The sequence below is a fragment of the Bubalus kerabau genome, chromosome 12 (assembly GCF_029407905.1).
Source record: "Bubalus kerabau isolate K-KA32 ecotype Philippines breed swamp buffalo chromosome 12, PCC_UOA_SB_1v2, whole genome shotgun sequence".
Classification (NCBI taxonomy): Eukaryota; Metazoa; Chordata; class Mammalia; order Artiodactyla; family Bovidae; genus Bubalus; species Bubalus kerabau.
In genome coordinates this window covers 21,993,696-22,017,590 of record NC_073635.1, presented here as the reverse complement: position 1 = coordinate 22,017,590, position 23,895 = coordinate 21,993,696, and the positions used below count along the sequence as shown (strand labels likewise).

At 51.2% G+C, this 23,895-nt stretch overlaps 1 protein-coding gene across 2 annotated transcripts in view; it reads left to right on the top strand.

The window, feature by feature from the left end:
- ATP7B (ATPase copper transporting beta) overlaps window positions 1–22,287 on the top strand; it is a 72,978-nt gene extending 50,691 nt beyond the window's left edge. The window contains exons 9-22 of one of the 2 annotated variants that reach the window (XM_055542240.1): window positions 948–1,181; window positions 1,890–1,981; window positions 5,151–5,278; window positions 5,380–5,534; window positions 5,754–5,888; window positions 9,223–9,417; window positions 11,253–11,435; window positions 13,339–13,441; window positions 15,118–15,261; window positions 16,000–16,142; window positions 17,520–17,723; window positions 17,820–17,937; window positions 19,238–19,340; window positions 20,089–22,287. In XM_055542240.1, coding sequence (XP_055398215.1) covers window positions 948–1,181; window positions 1,890–1,981; window positions 5,151–5,278; window positions 5,380–5,534; window positions 5,754–5,888; window positions 9,223–9,417; window positions 11,253–11,435; window positions 13,339–13,441; window positions 15,118–15,261; window positions 16,000–16,142; window positions 17,520–17,723; window positions 17,820–17,937; window positions 19,238–19,340; window positions 20,089–20,362 — 2,211 coding nt within the window. In that variant the 3' untranslated portion in view covers window positions 20,363–22,287. Of the gene's footprint in view, window positions 1–947; window positions 1,182–1,889; window positions 1,982–5,150; window positions 5,279–5,379; window positions 5,535–5,753; window positions 5,889–9,222; window positions 9,418–11,252; window positions 11,436–13,338; window positions 13,508–15,117; window positions 15,262–15,999; window positions 16,143–17,519; window positions 17,724–17,819; window positions 17,938–19,237; window positions 19,341–20,088 lie in introns of both variants that reach the window. The other variant, XM_055542238.1, reaches the window with a different exon arrangement.
- The last annotated feature ends 1,608 nt before the right edge of the window (window positions 22,288–23,895 follow it).

Sequence of the window (23,895 nt, the reverse complement as noted above, 5' to 3'; positions counted from 1 at the left end):
CCCAGCCCGTTGCTGACTTTTTCTATCTTATGGCTGACACTAAGGGCCTAACATGGGGAACGAGAAAGGACCTGGCTTCGTGGGCAGTTCATAGGTGACCAAACTCCCCCGGAACAGCAGCCCTTTCGAGGCAAGGCTTGGTGATCTGGGGTAGTGCGTTTGCTTTTTTCCCGCTGAATTCGCCGTCAGAAGCAGCAGCTGGACCGCCCTGGAGCTCTTGCTGCTCTTCTATATCTTGTCTTGAATGACCAAGATGCAGTCCTGGGGAATCATAGTTTAAAAGGCACAGCCCTTGTGTTTTGTCTACCTTGGGGACCACATTCAGGAACTAGCTGTGTTTCTGGTGGGAGACGTGCCTTCCATTTGGAATATAAAATAAAACTCCTGACTTAATATTAGGCTTAATACTAGAATATTAGAATTAATTCATATTAATTAGGACTGTCTGGAGGCAAGTATTTGTAGGCTGGATTTGTTTTTTTCCCCAGATCCTCGTCTGTATAGGAAAAATACATATTTACATACATATATGTCTGTGTGTGTATGTATTCACTACTACAGACATAGGCCTTTTTTTCCAGCTGAAATAGACTTATACTAGACCCACTGATCTATAACTGGCTTTGTCACTCAACCATGCACTGTGTACGTCTCTCCCATCAGCAGTCTCTTCAGGGACCGCATAGCACTGTGCCCAGTATGAACGCACTGTGATCTCTTTCACCATCTTCACCATCCATGGACATTTACGTGGTTGAGTCCTCTGGGTCTTAAAGGTCTCCCATGAGCATCCACTCCTGTGGCCAGAAGTCCTCTGAGTGAGGAAGTACATTTCACACGTGTCAGTTACAGAGGGCAAAGGGATGTCCGAGTCGTGGGTGAGCCCAGAGTATTTGCAGTCCCGAGGGGCCCAGTCATGACTGTCGCTCTCCCCCACCGCCTTCCAGTTCCTCGGTGGCTGGTACTTCTATGTCCAGGCCTACAAATCTCTGAGACACAGGATGGCCAACATGGACGTGCTCATCGTGCTGGCCACGAGCGTCGCCTACATCTACTCCCTCGTCATCCTGGTGGTGGCCGTGGCCGAGAAGGCCGAGAGGAGCCCCGTGACCTTCTTTGACACGCCCCCCATGCTCTTCGTCTTCATTGCCCTGGGGCGGTGGCTGGAACACGTGGTGAAGGTAACTGCAGCCTCGGGTTAAAGGCAGAGCTCTTTCCTCAGCAGCACAAACCTCAGTTCATCTGAACACCGTGGTTAGAATTACTCATGATACGCCATCAAGGGCACGACTCGAAGAAACGTGAAACCTACATATAATTAGGTGCCCCAGCCGCTAATCTCCAAACCAGTCGCTACTTCTAAAATCCCAGCTAATCTGGTTAATGATTAAAAGCCTTTGTTCAGGCGCGCGTGCAGTGGAAAGAACCCTGGCTTTCGGGTCAGAGGTCGCATCATCTCTTGGTAAAGAACCGAGCGTGTGGCTTCCTGGATTAGATATCCACATCCCCACCTCAGGGTCATGCCGTTCTTACCACCATTGTTCCAGATGTCGGCGTGTCCTATAAGAGAATGGAACTCGGGCCCTAAAAAAATTAGAGTGAACCTAAAAGAAAGCGGTCGGTGGGCAGATGGGTATTGTTGCTTCCACCTGAAATGTGATTCGCGGGACCTGGTGGCCCCGTCCACTCAGGCTGGTGGCAGCACAGCTCTCTGTCGCCGGGCAGCAGGTGACGCCCACCCCGAAAACCTGCAGACGTGCGGAGGGGCTGTGTCAAGGGAGCGCCTTTCCTTGCAGGGTCTTCTCTAACACCAGCCTTGTGAGTGATGGCCTGGGTTTGCACAGGTTGGCTTACTCTCGCTCACACTTCACATTCTGGTTGTTTCTTAGAGCAAAACCTCAGAAGCGCTTGCCAAACTCATGTCTCTGCAAGCCACGGAAGCCACCGTCGTGACCCTTGGTGAAGACAACGTGATCATCAGGTAATCATCACTGTCAGAAGTCCCTGATCAATTTATATCAGTGTGTGTGCTGCACAGCACACACCCATGGTGTACAGGACGTGACACATGACCTTGTGAGGGGCGGCGGCAGCCACAACAGAAAGATCCCTCCTGTAAGTCCACTTCAGCAGGCAAAGCGTTTACATACTAAAATGAGCGAGGGTTCAAGGCGGTGTATGTGTGCTAGACGCCAAGTGAGAGGTACAGGCAGTATGTCTGGAACTTAGAAGGAGAAGGCTAGTGGTGGTCAAACAGAGCTACCCAGAACGTGGTGCATGAGCTGGATCTGCCTCGCATGATTTGGAGGATTTAGACAGGCTGAGAGATATGAGTTCGACTTGATACTGAGGTAGGAGTTCAACTAGCCCAAGAATAAAAATGGGAGAAGTGTCTTTCTTCTTTAGAAGGTTAGCTGCTAAGTCACTTCAGTCGTGTCCGACTCTTTGTGACCCTATGGGCTGTAGCCCACCAAGCCCCTCTGTCCATGGGGTTCTCCAGGCAAGAATACTGGAGTGGGTTGCCATACCCTCCTCCAGGTGATCTTTCCAACCCAGGGATCAAACCAGGGATCGAACCTGTGTCTCTTACATCTCCTGCATTAGTAGATAGGTTCTTTATCAGTAGCACCACCTGGGAAGCCCTGTGTATAACATTGGCAGATATTAAAAACAGTAATGATTATTGTCATTATTGCTGGGACTTAAATAGCATTTACTCTTTGCCAGATGCTATATTAACATGTTTGTGTTTAACCAAAAGAGAAAAAAACGGCCTTATGAGCAAGGAACTCCTAGTACTCTTATTGTACAGATGTGGACACTAAGATTCAGGGAGGCTAAGCAACTGGCCCAGGGTCACACAGGTGTTAAGCAGAGGAATTAGGACAGAACCTACACTGTTAGTTCCAGAGCCCATGTTCTTTACAGTTACATATACTGACTCTTGGGCTCCCCCGGTGGCACAGTGGTAAAGAATCTGCTTGCCAATGCAGGAGATGCAGGTTCGATCCCTGGGCCTGCAAGATCCCCTGGAGGAGGAAATGTCAAGCAGCTCCAGTATTCTTGCAGAATTCCTTGGATGGAGGAGCCTGGCGGGCTACAGTCCATGGGGTTACCAAGAGTCAGACATGACTGAGCAGCTAAGCACACACACACACAAACTGACTCTTAAATCATATTTCATAACTTGGGCATTTTTACAGAATAAGGCTTCTGTATATCTGCGGTCAGCCTCCTTTTAATGGTTATTTCTCGGCCTTCTTGGCATCCCAGAAACTGCTCTGGTCCCACCACCATCCCCTTTAGCCTGTGGCCTCACTTCTGGCTTCAGGGAGGCGCAGCACTTCTTCTGCAGGCTGCCTCCAGCTCCTGTCTGGTTTCCTCGTCTTGCAGTCTCTCAGCCCCCTCCAGCCTTCCTTGTTCCTCCACCGGTTTCTGAAATCGCTTTTGCCAGAGACATCAAATCATGTCCATGAACCAAATCCCACCGTTGCTCTCATTTAATGCTCATGTCAGCCTCTCATCAGCATTTCCCCTTCTTTTCTGTCCCTTTAAAACTTTGTCTTTTTCTTTTTTTATTAAGCTGTCACTTACCTTCACTGAAGAACACCAATCCCAAGTGTAGGGCGTGATGAATTTTATACATAGTTGCATCAACATCCACAACATCCGCATATTCAATGCCATGGGGTGGGTGCCCCCTCCTGTGGGCACTTCCGCCTGCTCAGCCTCTTAAGATGGGGTGTCCCAGGGCTGAGGTCTCTCTTCCAGCCATGCTCCTGGGGAAGCTCTTACCATTTCCAGGTTTGACCTCTAATCTCAGCTCAAATCCAGTTTTTTACCCCTATTCTCTGACTCAGTGGACATGAGTTTGAGTAAGCTCCCAGAGTTGGTGATGGACAGGGAGGCCTGGCATGCTGCAGTCCATGGGGTCGCAAAGAGTCAGACACGAATGAGCGACTGGACTGAACTGAACTCTTCGGACTGGCCACATCTGTGTGGAAGTCAGGCAAGCATCTCTGGCTTACCATGTGAGACCAGAGACCTCATCTCCTCTCCTTTCCTGTTCCCCTCCTTCTGTAGCTGCTTTCTCATAGGCATCTCCATCTCATTAAACGCCTTCTCATCCACCCAGCTGCTCAACCTGAAACTAAGAGCTCATGCTTGCTTTTCTTAGGCGTCCAGCGCATCTGCACGTCTTTCTAATATCTTGTGCCCCCAAAGCTCCTGGGTCTCTCTTCCCTCCACATTCAGCCCAGGCCATCTTTCACTTGAGAGGCTGCCATAGCCTGACTCCTCTCTCAGCTTCTGTTGTTGCCCCTACAGCCCATTCTCATGCAGCAGCCAGAGACGTGACTTGAAAATGTGAACTGGTGTCACTTTCCCACTAAAAACCTTATGTCCAAAGCCCACACTTTGCTCTGCAAGACCCAACATGGTCCAGGTTCTGTCTGCTTCACTTAAACCCCTCCAGTCCTGCCTGCAGCCTTCCTGTTTCTCAAAGGCCCCTTCCATCCTTTCCTAGGGCTTTGCGTTAGCTGTTCTTTTTCTCCTAAATTTTCTTTTCTTTACCAGGCCTTAGTTGCTGCACACAGGATCTAAAGTTGCAGCACGTGAACTCTTAGTTGCAGTATGTGGGATCTAGTTCCCTGACCAGGGATCGAACCCAGCCCCCCTGCCTTGGGAGGGTAGAGTCTTAGCCACTGGACCACCAGGGAAGTCCCTCCCCCTTGACTTTTCTTTCCTTGTAAGTTGGGTCCTCTTGTCATCCAGCTGAAAGGTCATCTTCAAATGAGGCCTGTCCCCTTCCCTCCTCCTCCACCACAGAAAACAGCCCTGCAGTCAGCTCGCTGTCAGCATAGCACTTGTTTAAGTCTTGGAACTATCTTGCTGGTTTGTTTGCTCCACAGAAGTGACCTCATGAGGGTTGGGACTTGGCTGTCCTTTTCACAGCTGTCTCCCCAGCTCTAGGACAGTGCCTGGCACTCAGCAGCTGCACAGTATTGACTCAGTCTGGACACAGTAGATAAAGTGATGACCACTGCTCGGAGTAAAGCTGGCGGAGTGTCAAGAACCCGACCTGGGTGACATGCCAGGGGGGCAGGCTTCCCGCGCGGCCCCGAGTGTAACCTGAGTGGGTTCTGTTGCAGGGAGGAGCAGGTGCCCATGGAGCTGGTGCAACGAGGTGACATCATCAAGGTGGTCCCCGGGGGCAAGTTTCCCGTGGACGGGAAAGTCCTAGAAGGCAACACCATGGCCGACGAGTCCCTCATCACAGGTGCGGACTTGGTCCCTTTGGGTGGGTGTCAGTGCCCTGCCTGGGCCCTGGAGACACTGATCGGACTCCTCACGTAACGTTGGTCTCCTCCCCACCTCTAGGAGAGGCCATGCCCGTCACCAAGAAGCCCGGAAGCATGGTAATCGCTGGGTCCATGAACGCCCATGGCTCTGTGCTCATCACTGCCACCCACGTGGGCAATGATACCACCTTGGCCCAGATTGTGAAGCTAGTGGAAGAGGCCCAGATGTCCAAGGTACTGAAGGAATTTTAAAAGCAGTATAACTTCAGCTCCCTGCTTTTAGAAATTATTCCAAGAGTCCCGCAGAATCAGGCAGATTTTATTGAGTTAGAGAGATTGACTAATAACTATAGTTAATGAGGGAGCTAGGAATCCCAGCCCTTGTCCACCCATGGCCGGTATATTTCTTCAGAGATTGTAACTTCCCACGATCTTGGTGTTTTATTTCCCTAGGCACCCATTCAGCAACTGGCTGACCGGTTTAGTGGATATTTTGTCCCATTTATCATCATCATTTCAACTGTGACGTTGGTGGTATGGATTGGTATCGGTTTTATCGATTTTGGTGTTGTTCAGAAATACTTTCCTGTAAGTTGAATGGTGTGGGCAGTGTGGTTGTTGTGTTTTAAATAATCAATTGCCATTAATACTGTTTTTTCATGTCTTAGATTCATTGGGCTTTAATTCTCCATTACAACTTATTTGTTTGCCTCACTTATTGGCAGCACAACCTCAGCCAGGGTGGGACAATCAATCAATCACTCGACTCCTGCAGGTTTTTTTTAATTCACTAAAGGCATCTTTTACCTTCTGATAATTTCAAACACCGTTGGCTCTCAGTTGTAATGCTTAAAGCATTTGCATTTTTGCACTGTTGGCCATTTTTGAGGTTATGAAGCACTCATCGTACAAGATAGGTCACATCAGTCACGATTTCAATTATTGTTGTTCAGTCACTCAATCGTGTCTGACTCTTTGCAACCCCATGGACTACAGCACGCCAGGCTTCCCTGTCCTTTACCATCTCCCGGAGTTTTCGTGCAGTTTCAATAGCATGATAATATTCTTTAACCATTGGAGAAGGCAATGGCACCCCACTCCAGTACTCTTGCCTGGAAAATCCCATGGATGGAGGAGCCTGGAAGGCTGCAGTCCATGGGGTTGCACAGAGTCGGACACGACTGAAATGACTTAGCAGCAGCATTCTTTAACCATATTTAAGAAAAATATCTTTTTGGCTGGCTGTGTCCATATAAATCTAACCTTGCAGCTTCCTGAGTAATGCTAATAGCTTTTTGATAATTATTAGGCCTTATATATGAAACAATGGAATATACGTTTTTGAGTTTAAAAAGTGGAAGAAGAATACTGTCTTCGGAAATACAATTTTATCAAATTTCAAAAAATTACAAAAAGTTTCTGCTTCAAGGACTTCCCTGGCGGTTCAGTGGTTAAGACTCAGCGCTTCCACTGCAGGGGGCATGGGTTCGCCCCCTGGTCAGGGAACTGAGGTCTTGTATGCTACATGGCGCTGCCAAAAAAAAAAGCAAACTTTTTCTGCTTTGGAAATGACTATTTACATTTGTGATTCCCAACTAGGGGTGATTTTGGTTGACAGTGTCTGAAGTGTCATGACTAAGGTAGGGGGGCTACTGGCATTTAATAAATAGAGGCCAGGAATGCAGCTGAACAGCCAACAGTGCACAGCACAGGCCCCCACAACGAAGCATTATTTGGCCCCAGATGTCAGAAGTACTGAGTTTGAGAAACCTTGATAGACAGAAAAAGCTGATGGCCCACTGGGAGTAGCATTTGATAACTGCCCAGTGAGTGAAACAACACTTTCCCTTATTTTTAAAAATATCTCAGACTTAGCCCAGTCTAATATATATTTTGCCTTAGAGCCATAAAATAAGAAACTGGAAATATAGAATGAATATTAAAAAAAAAACATTTTTATCTATAGAGGCATATCATATATTCTTGGGTGCACGTCATTCACTTAGCTGTTATTTCGTCCCTCACATTTCCTTGCTTAAAATGAAAGATGTCCAAGTTAGATACTTTCTGACATCTAAGGAGATTTCTGTGCTTATAAAAGAAGCCTGTGACTATATTCCTAGCACTTCTTACCCGTGGTTATATGGTACGTGACTGTCAGAAATTCTGGCTTTTGTGGGAGAGCATCTCGTTGGCACATGGCTGTGGGAAACTCAGTCCTGAACAAGTTGGAATGGGTGGCTTCCTGCTGATCCCTGCCTTTCTGTCTTACTTTCGCTTCTTTTGTTTTTATCTGCGATATCAGGGAGGATGCTGACACTGGAGGTACTATATGTTCCTTTAAGACATTGTTGTTACTCTGCTCTGTGAATATCGTTTGTAGGGACAGGGTTCACGTTCCCCTCCAGAAGTGCACCCCACCTCCCTCAGAATGCGAGGTGGGATTTTGACAAGAATCCCTGGCCTTAAAAAAGCACCCATCTTCACCTCTAAAACATCACACGATGGGTTAAACACCATGCCCTTCTACCTAAATCAAACTGTTTCTGTGAAAATTGAATGACCCTTACTAATGTATCTTAGTTTTGAATCCCATCTTTCAAAGACTAGATCGAAGCTGAAGAGACGGTGGTCTGTATCCTCCATTTAGAAAACACACATTTCACTGTAATTAAGTGACTCCAGCATCTCTCAGGTGTTCACCAGAGCCACTAGCCATTTTGAAAGATAAACTGAGATCACTCAAAATGTTAGATTGCAGATAATCATACCGATGTGTGTCACCAGGTAACTGGGAAGGAGACCTGTATTTTTTTTTTTTTTTTTTTTTTTGGTTTGGGATTTATAAAGGAAACAGTGGTGAAAAATAGAAGAAAATAAAGATGGCTCCAAACCCCTATACTTTGGTGAACATCTTTGCAGGATTGTTGAAGGGCTGTGTAGAGATATGGGCAGATAATTTTGCACTAATTAACACATGCCATTTTGTGCTTTTTTTAAGTCAACAATGTTACCGATATCTTTCCATGTGAATAAGTATATGTGTACATCATTTTAACATCCACATAATATTCCATTATGCGTGCCGTACATACGATTTAACCAATCCCCTATTGATTGTTCCAGTTTTTTGCCTTTATGAAAAAACACTATGAGAAATACCCTCATATCTGTTCCCACGTGTCTATTACCTTAGAGTCAATTCCCTGGAAATTTATAATGTTTTAAAGCTTTATAATAATAATAAAAGAATAATGATAATATAATAGTTACGATTTCTCAGAAGCTTCTCTTTCTATGTCAGGTGTGGCCTTACGTACATTTATATTTATATGTATTTATATGTGGTGGTGGTTTAGTCGCTAAGTCGTGTCTGACTCTTGTGGCCCCATGGACTGTGTATTATCTCATTTAATCCTTACAAAAACCTGGGAGATGGGCATTATCATCTCCGTTTTGAGGAAGCTGAGACACACCGTCAGGGCCGTGACATGGACCTACATGGTCCAATTCCAGAGTCTGTGTTCTTCCCCTGATGGGGATTTTTGTGTAATCCTCTCCTGTCATAATGCCTTTCCCTGAAGATCAGGTTGGGAAGGTGGGACGTGGAGCAGTAACGTGAACCATGCAATAGCACGCGTCCTGAGCCCGGCACCATCCAGCCGCCTCAGGGCCCCCGACTGCACTGGGATGTTCTTTCTTATTTTTTTAATGAATTTTTATTGGAAGATAGTTGATTTACAATGTTGTGCTAGGTTCTACTGTACAGCAAAGTGAATCAGTTACACATACATGTATCCCCTCTTTTTTAGATACTGTTCCCATAGAGGTCGTCACAGAGTGAGACGTTCTTTTGTGATCAGAGTACTGTGTGATGTCTCATCTGACTCCCACCCTGCCTCCATCTTTTCCCTCTCGTCAGGTCCCCAGCAAGGGTATCTCCCAGGCAGAGGTGGTCCTGCGGTTCGCGTTCCAGACGTCCATCACGGTGCTCTGCATCGCCTGCCCCTGCTCGCTGGGCCTGGCCACGCCCACGGCCGTCATGGTGGGCACCGGGGTGGCCGCCCAGAACGGCATCCTCATCAAAGGAGGCAAGCCCCTGGAGATGGCCCACAAGGTCGGTTCCCCCGTGCTCCTTCGAGGTTTCTGGTGGGGTGATTTTGTAGCTATACAACTGCGCAATTTTTTTTTTTTATTAGTCCTAGTGAAGATAGTACTTGTTTAAATTTTATATTCAAATTTGAGTTTGAAAATGAGAAAAACCTGAAAGAGGGCTCGTTAAGCCCTGCTGACTAAGTAAAACAGAAGCCACGACTCACTGGGGATGACGTAGGAACTGCAGCAGTTCACACTGAAAGGACTGAATGCTGTATAAATAATCTCTGTGACAGCACGGAGGCGGGGGCTGGTTGTGTCCATTTTACAGGTGAGGGAAGTGCAGCGGGGGCCCGGGGGCCTTGCCAGCGGGCCTGCAGCTCAGACATGCAGAGCCAGGCTCACGGCCAGGTGGTCGGGCTCCGGGGAGGGTCCCGGGACCTTGGGGTGGAGAAGCAGGCGGCAGTATCTATGAGGAATCTCCCTTCAGCCAGCAACCCCAGCCTTCCGTCCTCCCTTTATTTCTTCGCTATCGAGTGTTTACTGTGTGTGGGTCCCGTGCTGAGCCCCAGCTCTGAAGGACTTTACAGTCTAGTGAGACAGACAGACCTGGGGCAGGTAAACTGCCGGGGCCATGTAGAGTGTGAGCTGCCGTGAGGACAGTATGAGAGGCCTGACTGTAGACTTGTGAGTGTTGGATGGGACAGGGGTTGACACAGGTGGACAGGGAAGGTCTGGGACCTGACGGTTGACAGCACTGGAAGGGTGACCGGCCATGGGACCAGCACATGGAAGGGACTCGGGAGGTCACAATGCCCGGTCCCAGACGCCATAGGATGGGAGACCGAGACTGTTTCCCCATCACTGTGTCCCCGGTGTCTTGCCCAGAACCTGACACGTGGAGATCACCCCACAGATATTTTCTGAATAAATAAATGAGGACAGTCATGGAGTGAGAGACTGACAGGAGATGAAGGGAGGAAGGAGGTGGAGAGAGGGGCCTTGAAGAGCCTTGCAGGTTTATTTAGTCCTGCAACAGGATCCACAGTTTTAACCAAAAAACGGGGTGAAGCGAGGTCAAGCACCTGCATGATCGCAGGCTGGGAAGATCCTCCTGGCGGCCTAGTTGGGGCTGGAATAAAAGCTGGCCAGAATGGTTGAGGGAAGACCCGTTAATGGTGTTGAAGTCAGAAACAAGAAGGGGAGTCTGTTGTTTGCTAAATGGGGGACAACCGAGCCTATAGGATGCAGTCTGAGCACAGCAAGGGCCGACCTTGTCCAGGGTCCGAGGCCTGGGGGACTCGGGCCATCTAAGCACAGTAGCCAAGTATGGCCAAGCCCAGACCCGTAGAGACCAGTGCAAAGCTGCTGCTGACCGAGGGGGACGGGCCCTCAGGCTGGCTCTGTGGTTACTTGTAATTATGGCCAGGGAACACGCCCTTCCTTTCTTGAACGTGGAGCTGGAGGCTTTTGCACTGACGCAGGCCAGAGAAAACTGTGCTTGGCCTGGCAGACAGGGTGGACAGGGAAGAGGGCAGGCCCCCAGGGTTGCCCTCCTGACATGACACCAGGAGAGGTCTGCACAGTGTTACTGTCTGGGGTGGGTACCATACCGCTTCCCATTAATCAGAGTGAAAGCTCCTGTGGAGTTTTTTGAGAACTGGGCAGAGAGGGAGCTAAGTTTTTGCAGCAGGAGAGGTTAACCCTTGGGATGGGCATAGAGGATTCTGTTACATGGGGCGTGAAGGAGTGTTGTTACCTGCTTGGGGTGGGTCAGATGAAGTTCTGCCTTGAGCTTGTGAGAGCTCTGAGAGCCCCATTTGTGTTTGGTCACTGAAATGGGGTTGTTTCTGGCAGATAAAGACCGTGATGTTCGACAAAACCGGCACCATTACCCAAGGGGTCCCCAAAGTCTCGCGAGTCCTCCTGCTCGTGGACGTGGCCACGCTGCCCCTGCGGAAGGTGCTCGCTGTGGTGGGGACCGCAGAGGCCAGCAGCGAGCACCCCCTGGGCGTGGCAGTCACCAGATACTGTAAAGAGGTAGGTGGACTGGGTGTAGCTGGGCCCTCGCTCCCCCCGGCTCCCCGCTCCCACCAGCTGCCCCAAAAGACTCACAGCTCCTTCCTCCACACACACCTTTCTTCCTCGCTGCCCTTGGCCCCCCAAGCCGGCTGCTTCTGGCAGGGGGCCTTGGCATGTGTGCTTAAAGAGATTGGCTCAGATGGTAAAGAATCTGCCTGCCACGCAAGAGACGCAGGTTCAATCCTTGGGAAGATCCCCTGAAGAAGGGAATGGCAACCCACTGCACTAGTCTTGCCTGGAGAATCCCATGGACAGAGGAGCCTGGTGGGCTACAGTCCATGGGATCACAGAGTCAGCGACTGAGCAGGGACGAACAAATGAAACTGAAACCAAAACCAAAGCCAAGCTCAACACAGCACAAACTGAAGTGGCCAAGGAACGGAGAGGCGGGAACTAAGTTCACAGATCAACTTTCCACCCACCTGGCGAGAGTTACTTAATTTTAAAGAGTAAAGACAAGAGGAGGAGTAAGGCTAGTGATGGGGAGGTACACGCAGCTCACAGCGGCAGGTCCCCTGTCATGTTTCCAGATGATCACAAAGCAGTTCAGTGTGCAGGGTCATTCATTAGGCATTCCCTGAGCATCTGAGCTCAGGACAGTAAGAATTAATTAATAAGATGCATACTCTGCCTGCTGGGAGCTGAGGATCGAGTGAGGAAGACAGATATACGGATTCAGTCCTTTATGAGCATTTCGTGCAAAGGGATACAAAAATGGATGGGGTGTTGGGGCGAGGGCAGGAGAAGTCCACTCCACAGGGGACACCTGGGATGGAGGTGAAGCAGCAGAAGTGACCAGAGGCCTGTGGGTTGTTGGCACAGTCAGTGGCGAGCCATCACCCTTAATATCTCCAGACGAAAGGGCCAGGTGAGCATTCTCTGTTTTCAATCTGAACATGGAGGCCCCAGGGATGTGCTGGAATATCGCCCTGAACAACGTGTAAACTGTCTGGACAGTACAATCACCAGTAAATGTCGAAGGGTGACATGATGCCTTGAGGAAAAGCTGACAACTCTTGCTGGACAGGGAGTCTTCCAGAACTCTCGTGTTTTATCCTTTGTGTGGGGCTCGGCTGTTTCCCCTCTCAACCTCCTGCTGTTTCAGGAAAGATTCAGCTCGCCCCAGGCATCCCTTCTGTTCTGTTAGCCGAATAAGCCCAGGTCCTCCTTTCTCCTGCCATGTTGCCCCTTCCCCCCAGGGTCTATACATGGGCAGTTACCTCAGAAGAGTTAGTTACCACTTACCTATTTTGTAGTTTTTATGAAATTATTTTCAGCACAAAAATAAAATCTTCCCCCACTTTGGCACCTTCAGCCCTGCCACCCCCAGCCTTTAATTGAAAGTGTTTGATGTGCATGGACTTTCTCCTTCTGGACCACATCCTGTCCAGGATGCCCAGGCATCCAGACTCTAGGAGAGAATTTGTTGTTCAGTCACTCAGTTGTGTCTAACTCTTTGCAACCCCATGGACTGCAGCATGCCAGGCTCCCCTGTCCATCACCAACTCCTGGAGCTTGCTCAAAGTCCTGTCCATTGGGTCAGTGATGCCATCCAACCATCTCATCCTCTGTCATCCCCTTCTTATCCTGCCTTCAGTCTTCCCAGCATCAGGCTCTCTTCCAGTGAGTCGGCTCTTCACATCAGGTGGCCAGAGTGAAGGCTGTTTTAAGCATCTGTGTCAGATGAGAGAAAAAGAGCTGCTGGTTCGAGTCTCTCTCTCTGCCTTTCTGGGAAGTTCTCCCACCGTCCCTCCCTTAATTTCCAGCAGCTGCTGCTCTCCCCGCTGCCCTCACCCCACCCCTGTCCTGACTCCCTCTCAACTTACCTCTGTTCTCTGCTTCCTCTCCCCGTGCCCCCCAGGAACTCGGCACGGAGACCCTCGGGTGCTGCACAGACTTCCAGGCAGTGCCCGGCTGTGGAATCAGCTGCAAAGTCAGCAGCGTGGAGAGCATCCTCGCCCAAGGTGAGCGCCTGCAAGGCCCACTGACCACTCACCTGAACAGAGTCGGCAGCGACGCCGCAGAAACAGGTACCCTTGGCTTCGGTCTCCACCGCTCCGTCTGCCAGGGGCTGGGTCCAACCACAGAGGGCGCCACGCCAGGCTCACCCCGAGGTTCCTGCCTGTGAGAGGGTTGGCTAGAGGCTAGTGTGCCGCCCATCTGCCTCCCAGGGCAGCCTGCAGCTTCTCTCGTGTCCTCTGATGTGGCTTGATGCTAATGGCAGACAAAAGTGGCGTATGACTTAAAATTCACAGAGTTTGCTTTTTGTTGTTGTTCAGTCGCTCAGTCGTGTCCAACTCTGTGACCCCATGGACCGCAGCATGCCAGCTTCCCTGTCCTTCACCATCTCTCCCTGAGCTTGTTCAAACTCATGTCCGCTGAGTCAGTGATGCCATCCAACCATCTCATTCTGTCATCCCCTTCTCCTCCTGCCTTCAATCTTTCCCAGCATCAGGGTCTTGTCCAAAGAGTTGGAGTTTGCTTACCTGCCCCCTAATCTCAAGTCTCCTCTTTCTTATCCCAGGCCAGTCTTGCTTCTCATCAGCTACAGGGTAGACCGATGGGAGTCCTTTTGTTCTTGCTAACCAGGAAACTTCCACGTGGTTGGCTCTGATGGGATGGGATGTATTTACAAAGCTAGCAGCAGTCAGGGACGGAGGGTGGAAATGGTCTGCCTAAGGAAGAGCGGACACTGGAGGGGCAGCTGCTTTTTGAATAATGGCCTTGGTTATTTAAAGAGTGGCTTGCTAGCCATCAACATAAGAGTGGAACCAAAGCCTCCAACCAAAAAAACCCAGGTTGAGTTTTGCTTTTAAGTATATTAGTAGTTAAATCTTGATTTAGATTTTATTGTTACCCACCTTCTAGCCATTTAGAGCCCCTGATGACCTTTCCTCTGCCTTCCAGGGACCTGCCTGTCAGTGTCGTCTGAGTTGAGGTGACAGGTGCAGGGCTCACCTGGCCTTTTAGGAGGTGAGCCTCACAGTGTTTCACGCACATGGGCTGCTGGTTGGCTGGTTCACCTTGTGTCGTCTGTACTGAGCCAGAGAGGAGTCTAGTCAATTCTTGCTTTTGGTGCCGAACACATAATTAACTGCTCTAATCCCTGTAGAAATGGCAGCGACACCTCTAAAGGCCAGTAGGTACACTACGTGGTATTTAATGTGTTTGTAACACCTTCACACACCTTAATTCACACCATGGTTCTGCATGCTAATTGGTTTCCCCCCTGTCCTTCAATGCTGGTGTTGAGAGGCGCTTTCCAGGTTGTGGTTTTTCCAGAACCACCAAGTGGACATTTTGCTACAAGAAGGATCCCGTGGCAATGGCACCCCACTCCAGGACTCTTGCCTGGAAAATCTATGGACAGAGGAGCCTGGTAGGCTGCAGTCCATGGGGTCGCTAAGAGTCGGACACGACTGAGCAACTTCACTTTCACTTTTCTCTTTCATGCATTGGAGAAGGAAATGGCAACCCACTACAGTATTCTTGCCTAGAGAATCCCAGGGACGGGGGAGCCTGGTGGGCTTCCGTCTATGGGGTCGCACAGAGTCGGACACGACTGAAGTGACTTAGCATAGCATAGCATAACACGGTGACCTTGGGCTCTGTGGGAAAAACTGCACCCTCTTTCGAGCAGACGCGGCCACACAGACCTTCTCTGTGCTGATCGGAAACCGGGAATGGATGAGGCGCAACGGCCTGACCGTCACCAGCGACGTCCTTGACGCCATGACCGACCATGAGACGAAGGGCCAGACGGCCATCCTGGTGGCCATCGATGGTACCACCCCACTCCCCTGCCCTCTGCTCTCGAGGGAAGCTGGAGACGTCAGGCAGAAATTGAGGCTTTCTTTAAAAAAAAAAGTTCCTCTCTGTTATTTTTAGTTCTATTTTCTCCTTCTCCCGAGTCCTTTAAACCCACCGCCCCCTCAGCTCAAGAGCTGGAACTGACTCAATTAAAAATGCCTCTTATACACCTTCACTCTCGTTTCTTCATCACGCCTCAGCTCTCGCACACCTTCCTGTGTCAGTCTCTAGAGTCACTAAAAACAAAACTCTACACAAGTGTTTTCTGTAGGAAGAGACAGAAAGGAGGGATGGATTTCCTAGCTGTTTGGACATTTGTCACTTTTTAAGGAGCACTTGTTGTATATCTCATGTTTTAACAGCTAACAGTTATTGAGTTATTATGACTCAGGCACTCCACAAAGCAATAGATGTTCCTTACAGAAAATGTGGAAAATTCCGAGAACTTTGGAAAAAATGGAATATCCCTCATTATCCCACCCATCAGGGAGCCTCTGTCAACTTTCTGATAGTCCTTCCAGACTTTTGTGTGCATCTGGACATGTATATAAGTTTAAAAAGCAAATTCAAAACTGTGCATCCTGTTGTATGATCCAGCGTTTTGTTTTGGCCTGTGACATGGTGTTAGGGACACTGTTCCCGGCCGCCGAGTCTTCCTTGCTCCTCAGCTGCCCAGGCTCTGGCGCGTGCTCACCCACGGTGTCTCCGGCAGGTGTGCTGTGCGGTATGATCGCCATCGCGGACTCGGTCAAGCAGGAGGCCGCCCTGGCTGTGCACACGCTGAAGAGCATGGGCGTGGACGTGGTGCTCATCACCGGGGACAACCGCAAGACAGCCAGGGCCATCGCCACCCAGGTGCGGGCCCGGGGCTGGCGTGTCTCCCAGCTCGGAAATCACAGGCGATTTTAAGCTGGCAGAAACAGTTGGAGGAAAGGTGACTCAGTGGTAAAGAGTCGGCCTGCCAGTGCAGGAGATGCAGCTTCAATCCTTGGGTTGGGAAGGTCCCCTGGAGAAGGAAATGGCAACCCACTCCAGTATTCTTGCCTGGAGAATCCCATGGACAGAGGAGCCTGGCGGGATACAGTCCGTAGAGTCATAAAAGAGCCGGTCACACGACTGAGCGACTCAGCAACAACAGCAGCAGTGCATGGAGCACTCAGCTTTGCTCTGGTCTTTTCTCTCTGCCGGGGCTTTCCTCTCCACGTGCTCTGATCTGCTCCGAGCCCACAGGGGACCACCTTGCTGCTGCCCCAAAGGCCACATCCGCTGGAGCCTGGGTGCTATCATTTCTGCACGGCCGGCTGCAGCCCCAGAGAAGCAGTTATGGCGTTCTCTACTTCCTAGACTTTGCAGTGAGGAAGAAAGACCACGGCTTTAGGGCTGCGATAAACACGCTTGGAGCCTTTATGTTAAGGGAGTGTTTTGCCGCCCAGCTCTTCTCACGCCACACCGCTGGCTCCTGGGTCCCAGCAGGTCTCCCTCTGTGCTTGGCTCTGAGTTTGCACCACAGGGGCAGCATGGCTGCCTGCCTGCCTGGCCCGCTGCGTGGGGACAGCTCCAGTGCAGACTCCTGGCAGTTATATACCAGCCCTTCGGGAAATGTGGGTAAAGCTGTCTGCTTTTGAAAATGACTCGGTTCTTAGAGGGGAGCAGCGGCACCTGTCTTAGCCATCCTTCTAAGAGTACCCACTTTCCCTGGTGAAAGCTCGTTCAGGCATTCAGCAAGCACTCACTAAGCTGCATTGAGAGCATGGCCCCCGGGGAGCTCACAGTTCTGTCGGGAGGGTGACCCAGGGGCGAGTGTAAACCGTGTACAGGGGGCTGCCAGCCTACCCCTCAGCCTGGCAGACAGGGACACCTTCCAGGGCAGAGGAGGCCTGAGTCGGGGGTGGTCCCCAGTCAGAATGGGGAAGGCTGGGGAAAGAGAAGAGCCCTTTGCAGGACCAAGCAGGTAGCATGGCACCACCCACAGGTGCCAATGACGGCTGCTTTGGAGAGGTCACCAGGTCAGCATGTGGAGAGGAGCACTGGGAGGGTGGGGTGTGGGAGTGGCATTGGGACGGGAGTAGGGGGTGCTTGTTTGCTGTGTGCCCCGGAATCTGCAGGGCTTGCTGTGGGGTGGGGTGGGGTGGGGTGGCTCCTGGGTTTCTGCTCCTGCTGCTGCCCCCTGGCAACACCAGATGTTATTGTGTACTTACTTCTTTATCGAGTGCTGTTTCCCTTTCCTTCCAGGTCGGCATCAACAAAGTCTTTGCAGAGGTGCTGCCTTCTCACAAGGTGGCCAAGGTCCAGGAGCTGCAGAACCAGGGGAAGAGAGTGGCCATGGTGGGTGACGGCGTGAACGACTCCCCAGCCCTGGCGCAGGCTGACGTGGGCATTGCCATCGGCACGGGCACTGACGTGGCCATCGAGGCGGCCGACGTCGTCCTCATCAGGGTGAGCTGGACTGCGGCTCCCCGTCCCCATTATCTCATGGGTGATGGGTCCCCCACCCACCCCACCCACCCACTCACTTGTGGTCCTCTCCCACAGAATGACCTGCTCGATGTGGTGGCCAGCATTCACCTCTCCAGGAGGACCGTCTGGAGAATACGGCTCAACCTGGTGCTGGCGCTGATCTACAACCTGATCGGGATCCCCGTCGCGGCAGGTAGGCTCTCACCACCCTGTTCCCTCGACCCCAGCTGCGGCCAGAAGCCTCTGGAAAGAGTTAATTTGCTTATGTTCTGCTTTGTAAGTATCTAAAGGTAGAGGGCATGGCAGTCAATACTCCAGTATTCTTGCTGGGAGAATCCCCATGGACAGAGGGGCCTGGCAGGCTACGGTCCATGGAGTCGCAAAGAGTCGGACACGACTAAGCATGAAAGATGAATGAGAAACTGCAGGGAGGAACCAGGCCCCCATTCACTTCAGGCTGCTCTGAAAAGCTGGCCAAGGTGCTTGATCCTATTTACCATGGCCTTGTTTTCCAGAACATTATTAAGACACACAGTCTGAAAAGTCATCATTCTTAACAGTTATGGGGCACCTGCTGCATGCTAGGCTCAGGGACCAATGCTTTAGAACTTTATCTTAAGAATTAATTCCGCCCAGGTTTTACCCTGACTCAGGAATAGTTATGGAAAGCGATGGATGTTTTCTGCTTCCTAACCTCTCCCTCCCCCACTGAATCTTGTGTCACCAGACAGGGAAAAGTTCTAGACCCTCCTGCAAGGAAAACATCTATGTGGGCCAAGACCTTTTTTTTCTTTTCTTTTTTTTTAATTGGGATCTTCCCAGATCAGGGATCAAGCCCATGTCTCCTGCACTGGCTGGCAGGGTCTTTACCACTGAGCCACCAGGGAAGCCCCGAGACCTGTACTGAAACATGACTTTCCCACCGCACGTGCCCCTGTCGCGCCTGAGCGGGCAGCACTGCCTCACACAGTGGATCGGCGTCTCCGCCACAGCCTGGCTCTGGTAGATGCACTTCCTGCCCCAGAGCTGGCTCAGGAGCCCATCCCCTCCCATGCTTGTGGCTCTATCTCAGGACCTGGTCTCATCACCCTTTATCAAGTGCTTTGACATCCTTGAGGAAGGACCTTCCATGTAGATGGGGACCGTGGTCATTAGCATCTTATCCCGATGCTCACACCTCCGAGGGGCCCCAGGATGGCTGTCCCAAAGGGTCCCTGGGGTGCCCTGTCCCCTGGAGCTTCCCCCAGACCAGTGATGCCACCTCTGGATGATCCCAGGAAGGTCTGGACAGGTTGGGGACTCAGTCCTCTCGACGGTGCCCCCACCGCCCAGCTCTGAGTCAGCCTGTCTCAGCTCCACGGGTCTGTGGCCAGCACCCAGCAGGAGGCTTCTGAGCTGCCCAGAGGAGGACAGCATCGGGTGGGCAGTGAGGCTGGGCCCTCCTCACTGTCTGCCCTGGGCCACGCCCTGAGTATCGTCCTCCCCTCGGCCAGGTGTCTTCATACCCATTGGTGTCGTGCTGCAGCCATGGATGGGCTCGGCGGCCATGGCGGCCTCCTCCGTGTCCGTGGTCCTCTCGTCACTGCAGCTCAAGTGGTGAGTCCCCGTGGCGGGCCTGGGCCGGGGCGGGTATGTGGCTCGCTCCCTCACCGGGGACACCTGCCACGGGCACAGCCAGAGGCCCCGAGCGTGGCCAAGCATGTGTTTGTGTAAATGATTTCTCCACCTTGAGCCAGTGGTTTGCCGCTTAGCAGTCACCACACGTGGCTTGTTCCAGTTATTCTGCTCAAGGGCTGTTTATGTAAATATTTAGTCATAGGATCCTGTTTGTTATCATTTTCCCTTTTATACAAGAGATGCTTATTTATGTTTTCATTTAACAAGAGTTAATAATAGCCTACTATGTACCAGGGGGCTTCCCAGGTGGCTCTGATGGTCAAGAACCCGCCTGCCAATGCAGGAGACATAGGAGATCTGGGTTCGATCCCTGGGTTGAGAAGATCCCCAGGAGTAGGGCTTGGCAGCCCTCTCCAGTGTTCTTGCCTGGAGAATCCCATGGACTGGGGAGCCTGGTGGGCTACAGTCCCTGGGGTCGCAGAGTCAGACACGACTGAAGCAACTTGGCACGCATGCTCTATTCTATGTACCAGGCATCTGGATTGATGTTTCTAAATCAGGCAGAGCTGAGCCTTGGGAGTTCAGTGGCCTTTCCTTTAAAACCCACGAGGCTTTGATACTGTGTGTCAGTAGAAGACTCGATGAGAGAGCTTCATCGGGCTTATTAAAAGGGGGGGCGGGGTGCTGTGCATCCAGGCTCAGGCGCTCTTGGATCCCCGCCCTGCAGCTACAGGAAGCCGGACCTGGCGCGGTACGAGGCGCAGGCGCACGGCAGCATGAAGCCCCTGAGCGCGTCCCAGGTCAGCGTGCGCGTCGGCATGGACGACCGCCGGCGTGACTCCCCGCGGGCCTCGGCCTGGGACCAGGTCAGCTACGTCAGCCAGGTGTCCCTGTCGCCCCTCAAGTCCGACAAGCTGTCCCGGCACAGCGGCGCGGCCGACGACAGGGGCGACAAGTGGTCTCTGCTCCTGAATGACCGGGACGAGGAGCAGGGTATCTGAAAGCCGCCCCCGTGGCTGAGGCTCCCAGCCAGCCGCGGCAGCAGCAGGCGGCCGAGCCCCTCCAGGCCTGGGCGAATATTCTGGATCACCCTTTCCCTGTGCCCAGGGGGCGCGATTCCCCGGGTCCCACAGGCTCGGGGGAAGGCGTGCTTGCTCACGCTCGTGGGCTCATCGGACACCTTGCTGTGGCCTCAAGAAGAGGAGGGACGAGCCCTCCTCGCATCCCCTGCCTTAGCACTTGTGACACGACCAGTCTCATCGGGTCTAACATCTTCGCTGCGCCCCTCCACAGAGCTCATAAAAACTTAGGGGTCTGGCTCTTTCTGACAGCACCCCCGTGCATCGCGAACCTGAGACCACCGTGTACCTCAGGCGCCCCCTTGTTTCTGCTGGGGCCCTCTCTTCCTCCTCTGCCCTTGATGGTGGGGGTGTGACACCCTGTCATCTGAGGGCAGGGCTGATATCGTCACTTTCCCTCTGCTGCTCTCCAAGGGGCTCCTGTGCTCCTGCCTGAACCCCTGCCCACACGACAACCAGAGAGCCTGCCACGCTTCTCCTCGGAGACCAGACGTCTTGGTTGCCCGCGAGCCGCTTCGCCCTAGAGTCCCGGCTTCTCACGCTCAATCCAGTGTGGTTGCTGACTGTCGCTGCCTAGCTGGGCTGAGGGTCTGAGAGCCTGAGGCTTGAGAAATTTGGCTTCCTGTGGGGTCCTGGGGGAGGCACGTGGCTCAAGATCCTGCTTGCCTGGTTTCAAGGGTTTTGGTTGCATGGCCTGTGGTGTGACAGTCCCCTCACAGGGTCTGGTATGGGGTTCAGGTCTGTGCTCCCCAGAGCCATGCAGCCCAAGTAAGAGGACACCCCAGCCCTCCACAAGCTTCGACTCCTGCACATGGAGCTGGTGCCTTAGGAAGGGGGTGCCCACCACTCCCAAGGGAACTGTTTCTAACTTCAGTGACCGTTATGGTTGCAGGATAATCAAAGCAACAGCAATGAGCCTGTGGCAGACCCCAAGCTTGGTGGTGATTGGCAGAGCCTGTAGGAGTCTGCAAATACTAGCCAAACCTTAGACTGAGTAGAGCCTGTTCTCAGTTTCAAGGGGGAAGCCCTTATCGCACACACTTTAGTTATTTATTGTCAGTTATTTTTTAGGGGGATATAAGCACTTTTTATCGCTTACCTCTAATACTCACAATGAACTAGCGAAGTAGATACAATATTGTCCACATTTCGCAGGCGGGAAACAGGCTCAGAGAGGCTAGGAATCCCACCAAGGATCACACAGCCAGTGTGCACGCCAGAGCAGGGATCTGAATTCACATCCGCGGGCCCTGAAGTCTTTTCTTTAATTTGGCTTTACCGTCAATATTTTGTTTGATAAGAAGCAACAAGGAAAAGTCCCTTGTTCCTGGAAGAACAAAGCTGCCAGGTGACGTATTCACTGAACTGGCTTGAAATGTGACTGGAAGGTCATGTCACATTGCCTTCGGATAGCTCCTTCCCATTTGCATATAATTGAGTCTGTGCAGCGTCTTGTCCTTTAAAATCCGTATGCAGGGTGGAGGTGTGGTTTGTTTCCAGTCTTCCTTCCCCAGCCCTGTCCTGCTTCTGTTCTCAGTTGTGTCCTTTCTCTGTTCCCAGCTGCTGCTCAGGGAATGTTTCCTGTTTCCATACAAGAGGCTAATCATCTAAAGAATCCAATTGTGATCAGTTTTTCAAAAAGCTTTTAGGACCCTAAATGTTATGTGTATAGGGACATGGAGATATTTATATAATTGTACAGAAGATAACCTTTTAGATGTTCAAAAAGTGTCAGGAATGTTTTGTTGTTGTTGTTCGTTTTTTTGGTCAGGAAAGAAGAATTCCTATTTCAAAAACATTCCATGCTATATTTAGAATAAAATTTCATTTTTTTATTCATCTAAAAACCTGCCTGTGCCCGGCTCTGTGTGAGAGGGAAGTGTGTGTGGGCTGGTGTGGCGCCATCTTTGGGGAGAACTGAGGTGCTGGTTTTGCTTGGTGCCTTTTCGGGGGCAGAGATGGGCGGTGGGTGGCCAGAGCCCCGTGTTGGGCCATCCCAGCACTGTGTAAGCCCCTCCCCTCAGTGCCTGCCTCTGTGGTCTGTGGGGAGAGCTCAGGAAAGCACTCCCTCAGAGCGTCAATGCCGCAGGTTCAGACACGGACTACGTTACCCCATCAGATGCTGGTTGAGGGTGATTATCTACAAAAGGCTGTTCTCTGATGCACACATCTTCGTCAGGAGGGTGATGTTTTGGGATCCTTGGGCCTGAAGGAGTGAGGTGGGAGGAGGGGTAGAAAAGTCTGGAACAAAGCGCTCTGCTGGGAAGGCTCTGGAGAGATCCTGGGGTGGGTGGGGGTGTCCTGAGTGAGCCATACCTAGAGGTGAAGCCACGGTGTCATTCATCATCCAAACCAGGACTCTTTCAGGAGTGAAAGGAGGTGCTATTAATAATTACACCAGGGAAACTGGCCTAAACTGGGACTACCCAGGCTAACTGGGGTGTGTGGTCACCGTAAAAGGGAAGTAGACGTTGTGCAGTTATCACTGGCACACACAGTAGTAGCTTTACACACACCAGTTGTGGGTTTCGTGGGCATGCTGGTGACGTAATCCTTCATCGGAGGGGGAGAGCTCCCCCTCGAGGTGATGGTCTTGGGGCTCAGTGGGAGGCACAGCCGGAGAGTCACGCACGGGCTGTGCTAAGTGCCCTCCTGGCCCTTAGGACTTCATGCCAGGTGTGCCGGGCCCCTCTTCTGGATGCCCCAGCTGTGGGGATTTCCTGTCATATGCACGTCCCATTGTGGAAAGGGAATGTTGATACCACCTGAAACAAGGGAGTCCATTCCTTTAGAAAACAGATTGTCCTCTAAAACTTGAGCAAATTTGCCTGATAGTATTCCACATGCACCAGAATAAATAATAACATCTGTCCATTCCTGAAAACTTTTCAGTCTTTAAGACCTCAGTGAAAAATTGTGAAAGGATCTCTATTAACATTTGTGTTAGTTGCTCTGTCGTGTCCGACTCTGCGACACCGTGAACTGTAGCCCACCAGGCTCCTCTGTCCATGATACTTCCCAGGCAAGAATACTGGAGTGGGTTGCCATTTCCTTCTCCAGGGGATCTTCCTGACCCAGGGATCGAACTGAGGTTTTCTACCTTGCAGGCAGATTCTTTACCATCTGAGCCACCAGGGAAAGATAAGAGAAAAACTGTGATAGGATCACCTATTAAATGAATGTAATAATTCTAGTTTTTCTTTTTTTCTTAAATGGCACCTGGAAATTGACATGTCAAAATGTAGTTCTGTTCCCAAATTGTTCTCCTAGCTTAAGATGGAATAATGAAAATGACTTTTTAATTTTTTTAATTTTGTGTATTTATTTTTGGCTGCATCAGGTCTTTCAGGCTTTCTATCTTCGTGGTTTGTGGGCTCTTGCCCTGCAGCATGTGGGGTCTTAGTTTCCAACCAGACACTGAACCTGCATATGCTGCATTGGAAAGCAGATTCTCA